General features: G+C 45.9%; 1 protein-coding gene across 1 annotated transcript in view; it reads left to right on the top strand.

Moving 5' to 3' along the window:
- Window positions 1-20,961, top strand: part of BCORL1 (BCL6 corepressor like 1) — a gene marked incomplete in the record, with an annotated part of 153,659 nt that overhangs the window by 83,930 nt on the left and 48,768 nt on the right. Inside the window, 1 exon segment of the mRNA XM_073598146.1 lies at window positions 3,111-3,255. Coding sequence (XP_073454247.1) covers window positions 3,111-3,255 — 145 coding nt within the window.

Genomic DNA, 20,961 nt, shown 5'->3' with positions numbered 1-20,961 from the left:
CAGCTTTTATTTATTCATGCAAAACCTTTATCCCCAAAAAGGAAAAAAAAAAAAGTTTGTTGTAACTGATTATAAAGCGTGAGTTGGAGTTTGGCTTCAATTTGTTAGTGTATCTAAATGTGCTAGTCCATCTAACACATGCCCCCCCCCCCCCCCCCAGACTGACAATGCTGCGGTCTGCTGTGCTCCTTCCTCCTGAAGGGAGGCGCTCTAATACAGGAGGTGTGCTACTTACCAGATCACCAAGTGAAAATCGAGGAAGAAAGCCTAAAAAAGAAAATGAATGCAGCCACTACATCTAGTCATTGGATAAGCTGCAATATATGTCATGTTTGGGGTTTAAGGTCCCTTTCTTCTGGCGACGTCTTGTAGGCTTGTCTTCCCAGTGTACTTTATTTAAAGGGTTATGCTGACATCAGAAGGTCATGTGTATATTGGATCGTATTGCTTTTCTCTGAGTAAATTACAGGTGGAGCCTGGTGGGCGGAGTCTTCTATGTCCTGGACACTCCCAACAGTGAGGTCATCCCACCGCAGTTCCTGGCTCTATTCCTGTTCCCCTGGGAGCTTAGTTGTGTTCCCACTCACCTTTGTGTGCTCCAGCTCTTTCTGTTACGTTCTCCAGCATGTAAAATAAATAAAATCAGCAGAGGGATGGTGGGAACCCCTCATAATGGGCACAGCAGGTGAACAAACCCGGGAACTCAGCCCAGGGGTGGTGGGAACCCCTCATAATGGGCACAGCAGGTGTACAGACCCGGGAACTCAGCACAGGGATGGTGGGAACCCCTCATAATGGGCACAGCGGGTGTACAGACCTGGGAACTCAGCCCAGGGGTGGTGGGAACCCCTCATAATGGGCACAGGAGGTGTACAGACCCAGGAACCTGGCACAGGGATGGTGGGAACCCCTCATAATGGGCACAGCGGGGGTACAGACCTGGGAACTCAGCACAGGGATGGTGGGAACCCCTCATAATGGGCACAGCAGGGGTACAGACCTGGGAACTCAGCACAGGGATGGTGGGAACCCCTCATAATGGGCACAGCAGGTGTACAGACCCGGGAACTCAGCACAGGGATGGTGGGAACCCCTCATAATGGGCACAGCAGGTGAACAAACCCGGGAACTCAGCCCAGGGGTGGTGGGAACCCCTCATAATGGGCACAGGAGGTGTACAGACCCAGGAACCTGGCACAGGGATGGTGGGAACCCCTCATAATGGGCACAGCGGGGGTACAGACCTGGGAACTCAGCACAGGGATGGTGGGAACCCCTCATAATGGGCACAGCAGGGGTACAGACCCGGGAACTCAGCACAGGAATGGTGGGAACCCCTCATAATGGGCACAGCAGGTGTACAGACCCGGGAACTCAGCACAGGGATGGTGGGAACCCCTCATAATGGGCACAGCAGGGGTACAAACCTGGGAACTCAGCACAGGGATGGTGGAAACCCCTCATAATGGGCACAGCAGGTGAACAAACCCAGGGACCGGGCACAGGGATGGTGGGAATTCCTCATAATGGGCAAAGCAGGTGTACAGACCCAGGAACTCAGCACAGGGATGGTGGGAACCCCTCCTCCCCCATATGAGTTATGCAGAGTGGGTGTATGGGGTATTCCAGACTCGTCAGGATTATGATTTGAAAACACTTTTTTTTAGTTAGTCTAGTAGTCCGTTATTTCACGTGGAGTGCACGGTGTCGGGTATCCTTACGGAGTAAAATCCTCCCTGTCGAAGTGGTGGTGCAGGGCATTCTGGGTGAGGTTGGGAAGATTCAGGGTCTTGAGAAAGGCAGGTGGCAGCAGGAGGCCTGGATAAGGACATGAAGGAATATCAAGACTTTGTAGCTGCTGCCTGTCGATCTCGGGGTGTGCGGCTTTTCTTTTGTATTCTTGATTCACTCCCCTAGATTTTCAAGATCAAATATATTTTTGATAAAAGGCTACATGCATGGTGATGGTGATGTTCCTTAGTCGGGCTCTCTTGTAGGGATTGTGTTGTGCGCAATTTGGTTTGTACCATTTATTATGTTCTTGTTTTGTATAATCGGTTTCAATTCTTTTGTAAATATGTTTTATTTATTATGGTTTTATTGTATATAAGTTGTTTGAAGGCTTGATGGCCGGGGGAGGCTGCTCTTGTCTGGCAGGATCACCCTAACTGAGGTCCTCAGAATCCAGGAAGAGATAGAACTGTAAAAAGACACAGGAAAGGCACAAGCGCCTTGTACATTGCCATCGCCAGATTTTATCAAATACAAGAGCCAAAAACATACAAACATGAGAAGGTACAAGCATTTCAAAACTCAACCCCAGTTTTAGGCTGTGCCAGAATTGGTGCGTTTGGAAAGTTGACGCGTTTCGGGGACATGCCCCCTTTCTCAAATCTGAGCTTAAGGAAGGGGGCATGTCCCCGAAACACGTCAATTTTCCAAACGCAGCAATTCTGGCACCGCCTAAAGCTGGAGTTGAGTTTTGAAATGATTGTACTTTCTCAAGTCTGTGTGAATGTTTTTGGCTCTTGTATTTAATAAGAATTGGTGGTGGTAATCCAATGGGCATTTGCACCCTCCTCTGTCTTCTTTTTACAGTTTTGTCTGGCGTTTCCCCGCTTGAGTTGGGCAGCATCAGTGTGAGCACTGAAGTGTTATTACATTCCCCATGAAGAGATAGATCGCTGAACAGCGCCGAACCATAGGGGAGTCCAAAGTGATACAGTATTCGAAATATAGATCCAACAGTGGTATCCATTTACGATATTGTGACCCTAACGTCATTGTCCTATAGATTCAGTTTGTAATTGTGCTGTTTGAGTCCTTACAAGAAAATATATATATAACATCCAACCCCTGATGAAGGGAAGGGAGCATTTGGACTCCCGAAACGCGTGGAGTTGTTTTTGATGAACGGTTTACTTGAACCGTTTTGTGGTTTGGCGCTCTTCATGCTGTCTTTCTTTTTTCAAAACTAAAACCAGGTTGGCTGGAGTTGTTCATTAAATTCCCTCCATTTATTTCCGCTGGGTCCAGGAATGGTGACGGCGTAGTCCTCCTCCTCAAGGTTGCCCGCTGTTTGCTTACTTTTGTATCCTGTTTTATTTCAGCGGAGGAGACGGTCAGCATCCGCAGGCCCTGAGAAGAAGGAACCCAAGGCGGCAAAGTCCAAGAAGGAGCCAGCTGTCGGCCGGACCAGGAGACGGAGGAGGAAGGTGATAAAGAGCGAGCCTCTGGATCCTGAGTACGACCTGGGTAAGGAGAGAAAACTTGGGTGAGGCTGTTCCGAAATGGGGCAGGTTGGAAGAATAACGTCTGGTATTTCAGCTATGGTTGGAATGTGGTGGGAGAGGTTACCCTCTGGCTTGTCACCAAGTTGTGAGACCACCCTGCTCTACTTTCTCTTGCTTTGACAGTGGTGTTCTCGGGTGTTCCCACTTCTCCTGTTTTATCCTTTATGATATAAAATGGGGTCCAACAGGGACAGAAGCAACACCTAGCAGACCCAGGAACTCAAACCGTATCCTCTCTAAGGTCCTGCAGTGGTGAGATCTATTTATTTTTTTCTTTAGTATCGTTCTTTGGTGAACACTGGAGACTTCTTGGTATTGACCGGCACGTAGAGAGGCTCATTTACCAAAGCCCTTCGCCCCCACTCCCACCGTCCTTGTTTGTGGGGCCATGTGTCTGAGCTGTGTTAATTTATGTCTGTCAGCCTTGTCCAACCAGGGTTTCTCCAGAGGTTTCTGGGGGTTCCTTGAGCTGTGGCTTGTTGACCTTCCATCTGATGGTGCCTCCATAGTTCCACAGCCAGCGGCACTTGGCAGATTCAGTGACATAACAGCAGAAATCCTTTTAGCTGTCTGTAAGGGGGATTCTTTCATCTGGCCACCAATGTTGGGGACATTCTTTCCACTGACCACCAATGTAAGGAGTTCTCTTCCCTTTGGCCTCCAGTGTAAATAGCATTCTTCTCACTGACCACCCAGTCATGGGTCATATTTATCCCCCTGATCACTAATGTAAGGGGCATTCTTCCCATTGACCTCCAATGTAAGGCGCATTCTTCCCACTGAACACCAATGTAAGGAACATTCTTCTCACTGATCACCAATGTAAGGAACATTCTTCTCACTGATCACCAATGTAAGGAACATTCTTCCCACTGAACACCAATATAAGGAACATTCTTCCCACTGACCACCAATATAAGGAGCATTCTTCCCACTGACCACCCAGTCATGGGTCATATTTCTCCCCCTGATTACCAATGTAAGGATCCTTCTTCCCATTGACCTCCAATGTAAGGATCCTTCTTCCCATTGACCTCCAATGTTAGGACGTTCTACCCTTTGACCTCCAATGTAAGGAACGTTCTACCCTTTGACCTCCAGTGTAAGGAACGTTCTACCCTTTGACCTCCAATGTAAGGAACGTTCTACCCTTTGACCTCCCAATGTAAGGATGTTCTACCCTTTGACCTCCAATGTAAGAAACGTTCCACCCTTTGACCTCCAGTGTAAGGAACGTTCTACCCTTTGACCTCCAATGTAAGGAACGTTCTACCCTTTGACCTCCAATGTAAGGAACGTTCTACCCTTTGACCTCCAATGTAAGGAACGTTCTACCCTTTGACCTCCAATGTAAGGAACGTTCTACCCTTTGACCTCCAGTGTAAGGAACGTTCTACCCTTTGACCTCCAGTGTAAGGAACGTTCTACCCTTTGACCTCCAATGTAAGGAACGTTCTTCCCTTTGACCTCCAATGTAAGGAACGTTCTACCCTTTGACCTCCAATGTAAGGAACGTTCTACCCTTTGACCTCCAGTGTAAGGAACGTTCTACCCTTTGACCTCCAGTGTAAGGAACGTTCTACCCTTTGACCTCCAGTGTAAGGAACGTTCTACCCTTTGACCTCCAGTGTAAGGAACGTTCTACCCTTTGACCTCCAGTGTAAGGATCATTCTCCCAACTGACCGCCAATGTAAGGACCATTCTTTTCCTATCAGAACCAGTTGTGTTTGAGATTTCATGGGAGGCTTTGGGAGACCGCTGCAGTATAGTACTGTAATCCCAGGTAGACTGACACACACCCAGGGTGTCACCAAAACGGGAAGTGAGGAGAAATCTCACTAGTGAGGACACGAATTTAAAAACTAGACTGAAAAGGTTTTTTTTTTCTTCTTTCTTTTTTGTTTTTTTTTTTTTAATTGATTTTTGCGTCTCCATTGACGAACTTTTCTGAACAGTTACAACCTTTTCCCATTCTGTTCAACACTAAGGGAACGCCCAGGCCTCCTCCAGACTGATGCCCTCCCGTCAAGGCCTTTTTATATTTGCATAACTCCTCCCAAGAGCCAGCCTACTGCTTGAATCGGGGCTGAGGACTTATGAGGGGAGAATTTAGTCCGGGGGGGGGGTTGTGATGTTTTCAGGAAACTATGTACAGCACCTTACTGGCCCCTCCCACCAGCCACGATCTGCCCACATTGCATAGAGAATCACAGAGACCCAGCGATGACATCACAGGGTCAAAATATAAATGGAAGGATTTTATTTAAAGTATAGCTAAAGTCAAAACCTTTTTTTTAGTTTTGGATAGAGTGGAGAGGGATTAGAACCCCTGTCAGTTTTTATTGCAGTCTGTGCCACCGTTGGGGAGATTCGCCCCTCTCTATTTGTCCTGTTTACTGTGATCATTGAAAGTGAAAGTAAATCCCAAATTTTGTGCTGACACCAAAATGGTAATTGAGGGAAAAACTTCCAATGGGGACACTAGTTCTGGTGAGGCCCCAGCATTCACTCATTTTGAAGGGATTTCCTCCCACTTCCTGTTTTTGGCCATGGGACAGGAAGTGCAGGGAAGTCTCCCCCTATAGAACACAGATGGCAAAAAAAAACCCAGATGTGTTTTTATACGTTTTTGCCTTTAGTTACACATTAAGCCTGACATTAGCATGTTGAGGGGGAACAGAGGTACCAGGAAAGACAAAATATATAAGCAGATAAAATTCAGCTTTAACCACTTCCCTCCCGGCCTATAGCAGAATGACGGCCGGGCGATGGTTCTGTTATCCTGACTGAGCATCATATGACGTACAGCAGGATAATCATCCCGGGAGTGCGGCATGTCAGACTGATCTCCGATCGTGATAAGAAGCCTCTGTCAGAGGCTTCTTACCACGTGATCAGCTGTGACCAATCACAGCTGATCATCGCGTGAACCAGGAATTGCCAGTAAACGGCATTCCTCGGTTTGCGCTGACGGAGAGCTGATCGGTGCCGATGGGCGGGTCTCCCTGTCAGAAGGGGGTCTGTGCTGATAATCAGCACATTGATTATATCAGCACAGCCCCATCAGATGTGCCAAAAAGGTACCCAGTCAGTGCCCCCTCAGGATCACCTATCAGTGCCCAATAAAGTGCCATATAGTGTCCACCACAGTGCCAGTCAGTGCCCTACAGTAACACCTGTCAAAACCTCATCCGTGCCCATCTGTGCCGCCTGTCAGTGCCCATCTGTGCCGCCTGTCAGTGCCGCCTATTGGTGCCCATCTGTGCTGCATATCAGTGCTGCCTATCAGTGCCCATCAATTCTACATATCGGTGCCACCTCATCTGTGCCCATCAGTGAAGGAGAACAAAATTTTATAACTGAAACGAAGAAAAAAATTTTTTTTTTCCAAAAATTTCGGTCTTTGTTAGTTGGTTTAGAAAAAAATAACCCCAGGGGTAATCAAATACCACCAAAAGAAAGCCCTATTTGTGGGAAGAAAATGATAAAAATCTAGTTTGTGTACAGTGTAGCATGACCGCGCAATTGTCATTCAAAGTGCGACAGCGCTGAAAGCTGAAAACTTGTCCTGGGCAGGAAGGGGGTGAAAGTGCCCTGTATTGAAGTGGTTCAGCACCTGACCACTTCCAATACATGGCGGATGAGCGTCCCGCACTGGTTTTAAGGTGCCCGCCTCCACTGTGATTGTACACAGTAGGAGTTTTGTCAGCAGGTCCCAGCCAATGTTTTATGACCGGGGCCTGCTGGTCGGCTGTGTCCAATCACAGCTCAGAGCCCTGTGCTGGCAATCAACACAGAGCTCTGCACAGAGGGAATGATCTTTCTGTTTATTAGTCCTGCAAAGCAGGGGTAAGAAACAGATTTAGTAAAAAGCAGCACACATTACACACGACGCATTGTTAGGCACACATTTAACCCCTTGATTACCCGAGATGTTAACCCCTTCCCAGCCAGTGTCAGTACAGTGACAGTGTACAGTATTAACAATGATCAGTGTATTGGTGTCACTTGTGATGTCAGGGGCAGTTAGATCCCACCCAGTGTGTGTGTGTGTGTGTGTGTGGGGGGGTTATACCATTTGTGTCCCATTGGGGAGATTTCCCTTCACTTCCTGTCCCATAGCCAAACAGGAAGTGAGAGGAAATCTCTGCAAATTGAGGGAATTCCTTGGGGACTCCCCCAGGTCACCAGAACGAGTGTCCCCATTGGAAGATTTCCCCTCTATTACTGTTCTGGGGACAACCCAAAATTTAGGATTTTCTTTTACTTTCACATTCAATGATAAACAGGACAGATAGAGAGGGCGAATCTCCCTAATGGGGGCACAGACAGCAATAAAAACTGACAGGGGTTCTAATCCCTCTCTACTCTATACAAAACTAAAAAAAAAAAGTTTTTCTTTTAGTTATACTTTAATATTATTCTATGTTTTTTTGGGGGGGGTTTGTTATTTAAACAGACAGCTAAAGACAATGAAAATCCTGCGTGTGTTGTACCTGAACATGGCCGCTCTCGCTGATTGCGATCGTTTGTTTATTTATCATCAGATTCTAATTAAAAAAAACTAGTGTTGTATGTTTTATATCGGGAGGATGTTACTTAACAGAGTCAGCGGTCGGCAGTTAGCGTGGTTTCCTGTGTCCCCAGTCACACTTCCTGTCGGAGAAGGTGGTCCCTTCTCCCTCCTGCGTTTCCCATCTAGAAAGACTTGTTTATTAATACCACACGCCGCCTTCCTGCCTCTCTCCGTCCGCTCGGCGAGGGGGCCCTCTTACCTCTCCTTGAACCGCGCTCTGCTGACACTGTTGATCAATGGGCAGCAGAGAGACACGTTTACGGTCCCGGCCTGCACTAAAGTCGGACTGCCATCAACCAATAAATAGGAAGGATCTCTTCAGTTCTGTTTTTTTTTTAACGCCTTAGGTTCAGCGTTTCTCAACCTTTTTAACACAGAGGAACCCTTGAAATAACTTTCTGGTCTCAGGGAACCTCTGCTATAGATGACTATATCTACAACTTCTGATACCTTGGTGTGATGGTCAGTGGGAAGAATGTTCCTCACACTTGAGGTCATGGGCTAGACCTACCCCCCCCCCTTATAGATCGCTTAAAAGATCAATGGCGTCAGGGGGAACTTATCTGAGAGGCAGAAATTGCTCCTTAGCAACCTCTTGAGGAACCCCTTAGCAACCTCTTGAGGAACCCCTTAGCAACCTCTTGAGGAACCCCTTAGCAACCTCTTGAGGAACCCCTTAGCAACCTCTTGAGGAACCCCTTAGCAACCTCTTGAGGAACCCCTTAGCAACCTCTTGAGGAACCCCTTAGCAACCTCTTGAGGAACCCCTAGCAACCTCTTGAGGAACCCCTAGCAACCTCTTGATGAACCCTTGGGTTCCATGGTTTGGAGGAACCCCCAGGGTTCCATGGAACCCTGGTTGAGAGACCCTGCCTTTTAGGTGGTTCAATGTGAAAAGGGTTAAAATTAACTTAAAGGAACGTTCCATCCTAAAGCGAGAAACCAAAACCTCTTTATGTGATTTTGTAGCGTTTTATTCTAGACGGCGCCCCAACACACCTTCTTAGCGCACTTTTGTTGCAGCGCGACGCAAACAATGTGCTCTGCGCTTCCAAAAATCCTGCATGTACAGGGTGTGCTAGGCAGCCTGATTAATGAATGGGCCACCTGGCGCTATGCCCTTTATCACGTGAAGCCAGACTGGTGTGAACCTAACTTTTTTTGATGTTTTCATTGCTAATCCCTTCTTGCCTTGGCGACCCCTGCCCCAGCCATGTTCCATTTTTGTTTTTTGTCCCGGTGTCACATGGACTGTAATCAATACCTCCTTCGGGGGTTGGTGGTTTTGTCTCTGCACAGACGTGCACCGTTACCCCCATCTACAGCTGAGCGTTCTGCATTGTTACACCATTGTTTTACCTCCAGTCCATATCTAGAGGGTTTCAGTACTATGTAGGCCCTTTAACCACTTGCCTACCGGGCACTGTCACCCCCCCCTTCCTGCCCAGGCCAACTTTCAGCTTTCATCGCTGTCATATATTGAATGACAATTGAGCGGCCATGCTACACTGTACCCAGATGACATTTTTATCATTTTGTTCACACAAATAGAGCTTTCTTTTGGGGGTATTTATTCGCCACCAGGTTTTTTGTTTTGTTTTTGTGATCTAAGCGAAAAAAGAGCGAATTAGAAAAAAAAATTCTGTTTTTAAAGAAATCCAATAAAATCAAATTTCGTAATAAATTTAGGTCAAAATGTATACTACTGCCCCGTACACACGGTCGGATTTTCCGATGGAAAATGTCCGATCGGAGCGTGTTGTCGGAAATTCCGACCGTGTGTGGGCTCCATCGGACATTTTTCATCGGATTTTCCGAAACACAAAGTTGGAGAGCAGGATATAAAATTTTCCGACAACAAAATCCGTTGTCGGAAATTCCGATCGTGTGTACACAAACCTGACGGACAAAGTTCCATGCATGCTCAGAATAAATAAAGAGATGAAAGATATTGGCCACTGCCCCGTTTATAGTCCATGTTTTACGTCACCGCGTTCAGAACGATCGGATTTTCCGACAACTTTGTGTGACCGTGTGTATGCAAGACAAGTTTGAGCCAACATCCGTCGGAAAAAATCCTAGGATTTTGTTGTCGGAATGTCCGAACAAAGTCCGACCGTGTGTACGCCCTATACTACTTTTGGTAAAAAAAAATCCTGATAAGTTTTTATAGTTGGTTTGTGTGATCATGGACTGATGTGTGCAGATGATCATGGAGAGAGGTGCGCAGATGATCATGCATTGATTATAATGTGCTATCTGTGGATTAGTCGATTGATGGATCAGGATCTATTGTACAAAATTTTTGCACATCTGTACATGATCATCTGTGCCGATGATCAATGACAGATGTGGGTAGATGACATATATGTGGGACAGGTGTTTTTACTGTGTGGTGACACTGTTTTGGGGACACTGTGTGATGACACTGTTTTGGGGACACTGTGTGATGACACTGTTTTGGGGACACTGTGTGATGACACTGTTTTGGGGACACTGTGTGATGACACTGTGTTGGGGACACTGTGTGATGACACTGTGTTGGGGACACTGTTTTGGGGACACTGTGTCATGACACTGTTTTGGGGACACTGTGTCATGACACTGTTTTGGGGACACTGTGTGATGACACTGTGTTGAGGACACTGTGGTGGCACTGTTTTGGGGACACTGTGTGACACTGTGTTGGGGACACTGTTTTGGGGACACTGTGTCATGACACTGTGTTGGGGACACTGTGTTGGGGACACTGTGTCATGACACTGTTTTGGGGACACTGTGTCATGACACTGTTTTGGGGACACTGTGTCATGACACTGTTTTGGGGACACTGTGTCATGACACTGTTTTGGGGACACTGTGTCATGACACTGTTTTGGGGACACTGTGTCATGACACTGTTTTGGGGACACTGTGTGATGACACTGTGTTGAGGACACTGTGTGGTGGCACTGTGTTGGGGACACTGGTGAGGACACTGTTGAGGACACTGTGTGGTGGCACTGTTTTGGGGACACTGTGTGGTGACACTGTTTTGGGGACACTGTGTGATGACACTGTTTTGGGGGCACTGTTTTGGGGGCACTGTGTGGTGACACTGTGTGGTGACACTGTTTTGGGGACACTAGCTGGGTGATCAGTGTGTAAAAATCAGCTCATACACACTGATCTCCTTCTCCTCACTGACCAGCTCCATGTGAGGAGAAGGAGAGCCAATCGCCTAGCAACCGGCTCTCTATTTACATCACATGATGGCTGTGATTGACCCTCCTGATCACATGACGGTTGTGTCCAATCACAGAGCCCTCTGAGATGCACTGTGTCCGGGTGACAGGCATTGGGATCGCAGGCCTGGGCGAGCCTGCTCTTTCTGAGGGGCGTTCAGGAACGTCTACTCAGGAGGAAGCGCCCATTTGGCCGTTTTTTGTGCAGTGGCCGGTTGGGAAGTAGTTAATCAACGCTTGGTTTATTATTTTTTGCTAAACAAACAAAAAAAGACAGAAAATTTAGAAAATAAAACAAAACGTTTGTTATAAAATTTGGCAAAGAGGTCATTTGTCTCCTTCACTGATGGAAACTGATGGGCTGCACTGATGAGACTGCACTGGGTGGCACTGATTAGCAGCACTGGTGGGCACTGAGGGGGCCGATGTCCCTGTAACAGAATCCAATGAAAGGCTTTCTTCCTGACGCTAACCGGCTCCTGTTTACTTCCATGATCAGCTGTCATTGGCTGACAGCTGATCACGTGGTAAAGGGCTGCTGTGATTGGCCCTTTACCCTGATCTGTGGTCAGCCGAGTCCAGAGGACTCGGCGATCACAGTGCACATCGCCCGTGCGCCACAGGGGACGGGGGGCACGGAAGGACGCCATTAAACGCCCTCACGGCAATTTAAGCCTGCTCTGTAACTGTCTTTCGCCCATAGCGCTGGCGCCAAGTGGTTGAATGTGTGATCTGTAGATTAGTCCATTGATGGCCCCGGGGTCTGTGAAGAAAAAAAAAAAAAACCTGCGCTATTACCCCTATTTACCGGTGACTGTTGTGTCTGTTCCACCACTGTTTTGCCTCTGATCCATAGCTGGGAGGGTTTCAGTACTTTGTAGGTCTCTTATAACGTGCTATCTGTAGATTAGTCAGTTGATGGATTGGGGTCTGTTTTTTTTGTGTACAGTAGACTTGCACTGTTAACCCCATTTACGGGTGACCGTTGTGCGTCCGTTCTGCCATTGTTTTATCTCTGATCCCAAGTCGGAGGGATTCCTTGTGTGCATTGATTACAATATGCTATCTGTAGATTAGTTGATTTTTATAAACCAGGATCTGTTATTTGTGCACAATAACAGACCTTAGCTGTTACTCCCGTTTTACAGGTCACTGCTTTGCGCTCGTTCCGATCCCTAGCTGATAGGATTCAGTACTCTGTAGGCCCTCTTGAGTGCATTGATTATAATGTGCTATCTGTAGATTATTTAATTTGATGAATTAGGGTCTGTTAATTATATACAATAACAGACCTGCACTGTTACCTTCATTTACAGGTAACCACTGAATCAGTTCAACCATTGTTCAATGCTGATCCCTGACAAGAGGGTTTTGTACTATTTAGGCCCCGTGGAATGTGCTATCTGTAGATTAGTCAATTGATGGATCAGAGTTTGTTGTTTGTGCCCAATAGACGTGGACTCTTACCCCAGTTTTCAGGTGACTTCTGTGCATCCAATCTGCCATTTTTGCACCTCTAATCCCAAGTCTGAAGGATTCAGTAGGTCCCTTGAGTACATGGATTATAATGTGCTATCTGTAGATTAGTTGATTGATGGATCAGGATCTGTTAATTGTGCACAATAACAGACCTGCACTGTTGACCCCGTTTTACAAGTGACTGCTTTGCATTCATTATGCCAATGTTTTAACTCCAATCCCTAGCTGATTGGATTCAGTACTCTGTAGGACCCCTTGAGTGCATGGATTATAATGTGCTATCTGTAGATTATTTAATGGATCCGAGTCTGTTAATTGTTTACTGTAATAGGCCTGCGTGGTTACCCCCTTTTACAGGTGCCGACTTTGTGTTCATTCTGCCATTGTTTTACCTCCCATCCCTAGCCATAGGGTACTATATAGGACCCTTGAGTGCTTTGATTTATAATGTGCTATCTGTAGATTAGTCAATTGATAAGGTTTGTACACGATAGCTGTGCGCTGTTGCATCCATTTACAGGTGAGTGCTGTGCGTCTGTTCTGCTATTGTTTAGTGCTGATCCTGGAACGATCGTTGTCCTGAGGGTTTCAGGACTCCTGTAGATCTCCTTGAATACATAGATTATAATGTGCTATCTGTAGATTAGTCTATTAATGGATCATGGTCTGTTTGTGAACAATAAAAAGAGCCGCCCCATTACCCCCATTTACAGGGGGACCACTATGCGTTCATTCCGCCGCTGTTTTACCTACGATCTCCAGCCGGAGGGTTTCAGTACTACATATGTAGGCCCTTTGAGTGCATGGATTTATAATGTGATATCTGTAGATTAGTCAGTTGATCAAGTTTTTTTTGTTATTTGTGCACAATAGACCCGCACGGTTACCCCCAATTCTGGTAACAACCGTGCGCCCATTCCACCATTGTTCTAGCCAATCCCTGGCTGGTGAGTTTCCGTACTATGTAGTCCCCTTGAGTGCATTGATTATAATGTGCTATCTGTAGATTAGTCGATTGATGGATCGGGCTCTGTTTGTGCACAATTATAACCCTGTGCCGTTGCCCCTATTTACCGGGGACTGTTCCGCCACTGTTTTACCTATGGTCCCTAGTTGGAGGGTTGCAGTACTATGAAGTCCTCTTGAGTGCATGGAGTATAAAGTGCGAATGCGCTACAATGTTCTTCTTGCCCCGTGCTGTCCTTCTTCTTGCCCCGTGCTGTCCTTCTTCTTGCCCCGTGCTGTCCTTCTTCTTGCCCCGTGCTGTCCTTCTTCTTGCCCCGTGCTGTCCTTCTTCTTGCCCCGTGCTGTCCTTCTTCTTGCCCCGCGCTGAACATCCTTCCCTCGCGCTGTCCTTCTTGCCCCGCGCTGAACGTCCTTCCCTCGCGCTGTCCTTCTTGCCCCGCGCTGAACGTCCTTCTTGCCCCGCGCTGAACGTCCTTCTTGCCCCGCGCTGAACGTCCTTCTTGCCCCGCGCTGAACGTCCTTCTTGCCCCGCGCTGAACGTCCTTCCCTCATGCTGTCCTTCTTGCCCCGCGCTGAACGTTCTTCTTGCCCCGCGCTGAACATCCTTCCCTCATGCTGTCCTTCTTGCCCCGCGCTGATCTTCTTCTTGCCCCGCGCTGATCTTCTTCTTGCCCCGCGCTGATCTTCTTCTTGCCCCGCGCTGATCTTCTTCTTGCCCCGCGCTGATCCCCATGCTGTCCTTCTTGCCCCGCGCTGATCCCCATGCTGTCCTTCTTGCCCCGCGCTGATCCCCATGCTGATCTTCTTGCCCCATGTTGAATTTACATTTGTTGCCTTCGTACATGCTAAATTTGTGTCACCTCCCAGCAATAGGGAATGCATCAGATTTCTGAAGTAACTGGTGTGTATTTTTCATGAAGGTTCGGAGTCTGGTTAAAAAAAAAATAAAAAGCAGAAATCTTTTTAGTTTGTAAAACATGGAGCTTCCTCGTCCATTGAGGGACACTGAAAGTCTTTCACATTTGGGGATATACTGCTGCCTACAGAGGGATCGAACGTTGGGAAAACAAACTGTAGGCCAGCCGAGGATTAGCCTTTCTACTGCTGACATTTTTGTCAGCCTACCAAACTGCCTCAGTTCTTTTTTTGGTAGGAGGGTGGACAGCTTTAGGCTTCATGTACACCCTGCCTACATTTGCCGTGGCAAAATCGCATCACGATTTTGCCTCGGTTTGCACATTCCAACGGCCGACAGTCAAAGCGTTCCTGTCCTGAATGCGATTCTTCCACGTTCAGGAGAGAGAGAGGTTGAAGCTCCCCTAACCACAACAGCTCCTAAAACCTGCTGAAAGTCTATGTGTACACGGACACATAGGCTTTTATGGCGTTGAGTTTGGGAGCTTTGGCAAAAAAAATGCCAAAAGCTCCTAAACTCAAGTTTACTAGCTGCTAGTGTACATGAAGCCTTAGGAGGGTGGCCATCTTTAAGATGGTATGCAGCATTGGGAGGGGTGGTCATCATTTGGATGATGGACTTCTTTGGGAGTGTGGACATCATTTGGATGGTGGACTTCTTTGGGAGGGTGGTCATCATTTGGATGGTGGACTTCTTTGGGAGGGTGGTCATCATTTGGATGGTGGACTTCTTTGGGAGGGTGGACATCTTTAAGATGGTATGCAGCATTGGGAAGGGTGGTCATCATTTGGATAGTGGACTTCTTTGGGAGGGTGGACATCATTTGGATGGTGGACTTCTTTGGGAGGGTGGACATCTTTGGGAGGGTGGACATCTTTAAGATGGTATGCAGCATTGGGAAGGGTGGTCATCATTTGGATGGTGGACTTCTTTGGGAGGGTGGTCATCATTTGGATGGTGGACTTCTTTGGGAGGGTGGACATCTTTTAATTCTGAAGTTTGATAGCACCTTTTTTCTTACCCTTCAACATTTTTCGTCAATCAAAGCTCTTTGTTACATTGCTGCTAGAGCTGTTTTTCTTAGATTGCAGTAATCCCAGCATGGCCGCCCTTAGGCCGGCTTTTGGAATGCCCTGGGTTCCGCATAGGACACTTTCCATACTCTGTTCTGGTAACAAGTGAACCACAGTCATGCAAGAATTCATGTGCAAAATCGGTTATTTCCTAATGCTAACCGCATAGGACGTTTCTGCTCCTGCTCTTTGCACCGAAGATTCTGTGGCCTTAACTGATTCTGAGACATCTGCCGCAAAGGTTGTGTCTGATTCTGAGTCGCTTCAGTCTTTGCCTGATGAGTTTATCCAGAAGGAGTCAGTCTTGGGCTTTTACTCCAAAATTGAGAAAAATCTGCAAATGCTGCTTCCAATCTTGAGTCTTTTTAGAACCCCTAAGACCGCAAAGACTTTCCCATTGCATCTGTTGTTCTAAGTCTTCCTTTACGGAGATTGGAGTCACCCTGATAGGTGTTCGCTCTGCCTCCAAGTGCGTATCAGCTGTGTGCCTGTTCGAGGAAAACTTTGTAAAGACGTGGTCTACCCCTACTATGGATCCAGCAGCAGCCCACCATAATAAAGCCACTACTATGCTGGTAGAGGATGCACCTGGTCTTTGATGTTTGGAAGACCTCCTAGAGCTCTATTCTCGCTGGCAGGTCATGCTCTTCACCCATCCTGGTTGTGAGCTTACTCTGCCAAAACTTGGCCGATTGGGCAAAGTCTTGCTAAAGCTGCAGTTTATCCCTTCATTAGAAAACGTTTGAGGCAAATCTTTAGCTGTGACAGTCTCCTGAAAGCTCCCTGTCTCTTATCCTTCATAGATCTCCTGTCCGTACACATGTGGAGCATTTTAGAAAACGTTATGGGAGTGTGAAACGTAAGAAGCCTTTGACCTGCATGGCGGTCCTCCAGAGGTTGCTAGGGGTTCCTTGAGCAATTTCTGCCTCTCCGTTAAGTTCCCATTGAAACCAATGACCTTTTTAGCTATTTGTAAGGGGGGTAATTCTTCCCAATGACCACAAGTGTAAGGGACATTCTTCCCAATGACCATCACTAATGTATCATAAGTTATAGATATGGGGTTCCCTGAGATGGGAACATATTTCAAGGGTTTTTCTGTGTTGAAAAGGTTAAAGGCTGGTCCAGACGTTACGGTGAATCGGTTGGATCCTGAACCTTCAGAAATCATCATTGGAATGGATTCATTGTTTGGAGTATATGGGTCTAGTCCTGGACACAACTCAGTCTAGAGGAGACTCCCATGATAGCAGTTTCAAGCTTTTGTCTAGGAGTTGTAGGATTTTCTACTTTTGCACGAGAGTCCTTGGTCTGATGGTAGCCTGCAAAGCAGTTCCATTTGCCCAGCTTTATTTCAGACCAATACAAGGCAACATTCTTTCATGGCGACAAGTCAGTTCAGTTTCTTGGCACTGAGGACCAAAGTTGTCCTTGGCTCAGGAATCCGGCTCTGGAACTGCGCAGTCTTTTCATTCTTTTGGAAGATCCTAATGACAGATGCTGATGGGGTGAAGACCTGGACACCCATAGAGGACTTGTCGGTGGAGCCTTCTCTGTTTAATATCCACTTGACCTACAGAAGACTTACCCTCTTTATGACTAGGCCATTTTTTTGTGATGCTGCACTGCGTTATTTTAACTAAAAATCATTTGCCACAAATAGCGCTTTCTTTTGTGTATTTGATCATCACTGCGTTTTTTTTGTTTTTTGTTTTTTTGCGTTTTAAACAAAAAAATACCAACAATTTTGAAAAAATAAAAAAAAAACATATTCTTTACTTTCAGCTATAAAACACATCCAATAAAAAAAAAAAATTCTTTATACATTTAGGCCAATATGTATTCTGAAATAGTAAACAAGCGATATTGCGAAGTGCTTATAACGTAAATACAATTTATGTAAATGACACGGATGATCGGTGACTGACAGCAGCTCTCACAACAATGTACACTCCATAACAAAAATTAATATCAAAACGTGTAGCACTGTCAAATCATACTCTTAATAATGATTAAAGTGCAAAAAAAAAAAAAAAATCCTCTAGTAAAGTAAAAACGTGAAAAAATAAAAATTGTTAATAGTCCAAGTGTCCCAATTCCACATCCATAAGGTGAACTCAAAACGTGTGCTGATCCAATGCTCAATGTGTGAAGACCCCTATCTGCTTACCAAATGTTTTAGACCCTCCAGGGGTCTATATGTGCATTAGTGAGCTTTCACCCCTCACTATGGGCTCAACCGCATCCACTACCCAGCCTGCTTAATTGGATTCCACAGATGTATACCCCACAGTTATCATCATCAGTCAAGGAAACTTCAGAGTCAGGTCACCAGTCCGGTCACACATTCATCATACGAAAGAGGAAGATAAACTCCTTGCGCAATATTCTTTAAAAGCACGCACAAGTTTATTAACCACTTCCGGACCGCCGCACGCCAATATACGTCCTCACTTTGAAGTGGAAAATCGTTGTTATGGCAGCAGCTAGCTGCCATAACCCCGGTATTTTCCTCTTCGGCCGGCGGTCCGGTTTCCGATAATAGTGGTCTCTGGCGGATTCACCGCGAGATCACTTTTATCGGTGGCAGAAGAGGGCCCCCCTCCTGCCGTGCTCCGTTGCCCTTACCGGAGCTGTCGGCAGAGGAGATCGGGTCCTTCTGCTGGCTGGGTATGGAGACGAGTGAGGGGAAGATGGGCCCCCCCACCCATCTCCATACCATTGCAGGGCGGAAGCGATGTCAAAACGTCACTTCCGCCCATGGCCCTTAACCACTTACGGACCGCCCGCCGCAGTTTTACGTCGGCTGTTTGAAGGAGGATAACGTTATTGCAGCAGCTAGCTGTCACAACCCCGGTATCCTCTTCTTCAGCGTGCGGTCCACTATAAGATAAAAGTGGTCTCTGTGGCGGATTTGCTGCAAGATCACTTTTACCGGCGGCGGAAGAGGCCCCCCTCCCCCGCAATCTGCTGCCCTCCACCGCTGCTGACGGCTCCAGTGATCGCGTCTTGCCCCCACCCGTCTCCATACAATTGCTGGGCGGAAGCGATGACAAAACGTCACTTCTGCCCATAGCTCTTAAAGGGCCATTTTTTTTTTAAATGACGACTTTTTTTTTTTTTTTATTGCATTATAGTGTAAATATGAGATGTGAGGTCTTTTTGACCCCAGATCTCATATTTAAGAGGTCCTGTCATGCTTTTTTTTTTCTATTACAAGGGATGTTTACATTCCTTGTAATAGGAATAAAAGTGACTATTTATTTATTTTTTTTAAAAACGGTGTAAAAATAAAAAAATAAATAAATGAGAAATAAATAAATGTTTAAACGCGCCCCGCCCCACCGAGCTCGCGTGCAGAAACGCACGCATAAGTCAGTAGCGCCCGCATATGAAAACTGTGTTTAAAGCACACATGTGAGGCATCGCCATGATCGGTAGAGCGAGAGCAATAATTCTAGCCCTAGACCTCCTCTGTAACTCAAAACATGCAACCTGTAGAATTTTTTTTTAAACGTCGCCTATGGAGATTTTTCAGGGTAAAAGTTTGTCGCCATTCCACGAGCGGGCGCAATTTTGAAGCATGACATGTTGGGTATCAATTTACTCGGCATAACATTATCTTTCACAATATAAAAAAAAATTGGGCTAGCTTAACTGTTGTCTTATATTTTTTTTTTAATTTCAAAAAAGTGTATTTTTACCAAAAAAAGTGCGCTTGTAAGACCTCTGCGCAAATACGGTGTGGCAGAAAGTATTGCAACGACCACCATTTTATTCTCTAGGGTGTTAGAAAATAAAAATGTATGTTTGGGGGTTCTAAGTAATTTTCTAGCAAAAAAAACTGTTTTTGACTTGTAAACACCAAATCTCAGAAAGAGGCTCGGTCCTTAAGTGGTTAAAAGTTGTACTTGCAACAAAAACGATAAAATTAGGCTCAAAATGGAAAAATTAGTTTTGTCCAGCACCGTTCACGAGTGTTCGGACGTTACCACTGCTCCGTGCCTAGCCTGACGTACGTTTCGTCCAATGGGACTTCTTCTGCCTTATGGATGTGGAATTGGGACACATGGCCTATTACCAATTTTTTTTTTTTTTTTTTTTTTTTTTCTTTTTTCTTTTTCTTTTTTTTTTCACGTTTTCATCTTTATTGCATTATATTGTTTTTTTTGCACTTTAATCATTAAGGGCTACACGTTTTGATTTCAATATGTATTCTGCTACATATTTTTGGTAAAAAAAAATCCCAATAAGCGTATATTGATTAGTTAAGCAAAAGTTATAGCGTCTACTATATATATATATATATATATATATATATATATATATATATATATATATATATATATATATATATATATATATATATATATATCGATATCGATATCTACATACATACATACATACAATATAATATACTGGAATTTGTATTTATTTATTTTTTGTTCTAGTAATGGCGATCAGCGACTTATGGCGGGCAGTCTGTAACTGCCCACCATAACCCCAATGCGTTTCACCAAGGCTTTTCAAATCCACGTGCCTACATCACCTGGTTTTTAGGCCTGATGAAGGGGGAGTGCTGAGCCCCCAAAACATGTTGGCTGCTACAAAATGAAAATCTTTTTTTTTTAAAAGCTCTGTACAAGCTGGTGTGCAATCCCATCCATTCAAAACCTCAATAAACTCCTCTGGAAGTCCAGCAAGACCCCACAGTTGCTGGTGGGCAACTTCTAGAACTGTAAACCACCCATTGAGTAATAACGCATCTGCATAGAGTTCAGCGCTCCTACATCGCAAAGACTGTCAACTGTGTATATCACAGGATTGGCAGGCAGGCTTCCTCATCTGGCAATGTGTGGACCTGGGGAGTGGTCCCTGTACCAGGACCTGAGTAACACCTCCAGGTAACATCAAATGTGGACTCCGTGGCCTACAGGTTCAACAATAAAGTGGACAAGTTTGTCTCCAGGTACAGAGATCCTGTAGTGGAAGCATGAGATGCTCCGTGGGATCAGTATACTCTGTTCTGTGCATTTCCTCCCTGAAAAGTCTTTTTTTGTGCTTTGCATTTCGGTGGTCCTCATTTTTTCAAGGGTGGTCCAGGCAGATGGAGTACGCTGATCTGATAAGACTCCTGGTGGATGCTTGGTGGGCTCTACCAGATTGTCTGTCTGAATCTTCTGTCTCAAGGACTAATCTGCCATCTCACTTTACGGTCACTGGCTTTAAAGACATGTCTGTTGAAACGCAGGTTCTGAGAAACCAGGGAACCCCCCCGAATTGGCGATTCCTACAGTGTTTAAAAAGTAAGAAGTCCACTTTCCGCATGGTCTCTCATTGGACGTGAAAAGCATACTTCATATGGTGTGGCTTCCACCCTAAGAGGAGTTTCTCTTGTGTAACAAATTCTCTCCTTCCTGCAGCTGAGTCTAG

Source organism: Aquarana catesbeiana, linkage group LG09 (assembly GCF_042186555.1).
Source record: "Aquarana catesbeiana isolate 2022-GZ linkage group LG09, ASM4218655v1, whole genome shotgun sequence".
Taxonomy (NCBI): domain Eukaryota; kingdom Metazoa; phylum Chordata; class Amphibia; order Anura; family Ranidae; genus Aquarana; species Aquarana catesbeiana.
Note: the sequence above shows the minus strand (reverse complement) of the source record. Positions and strands in the feature narration are given on the sequence as shown.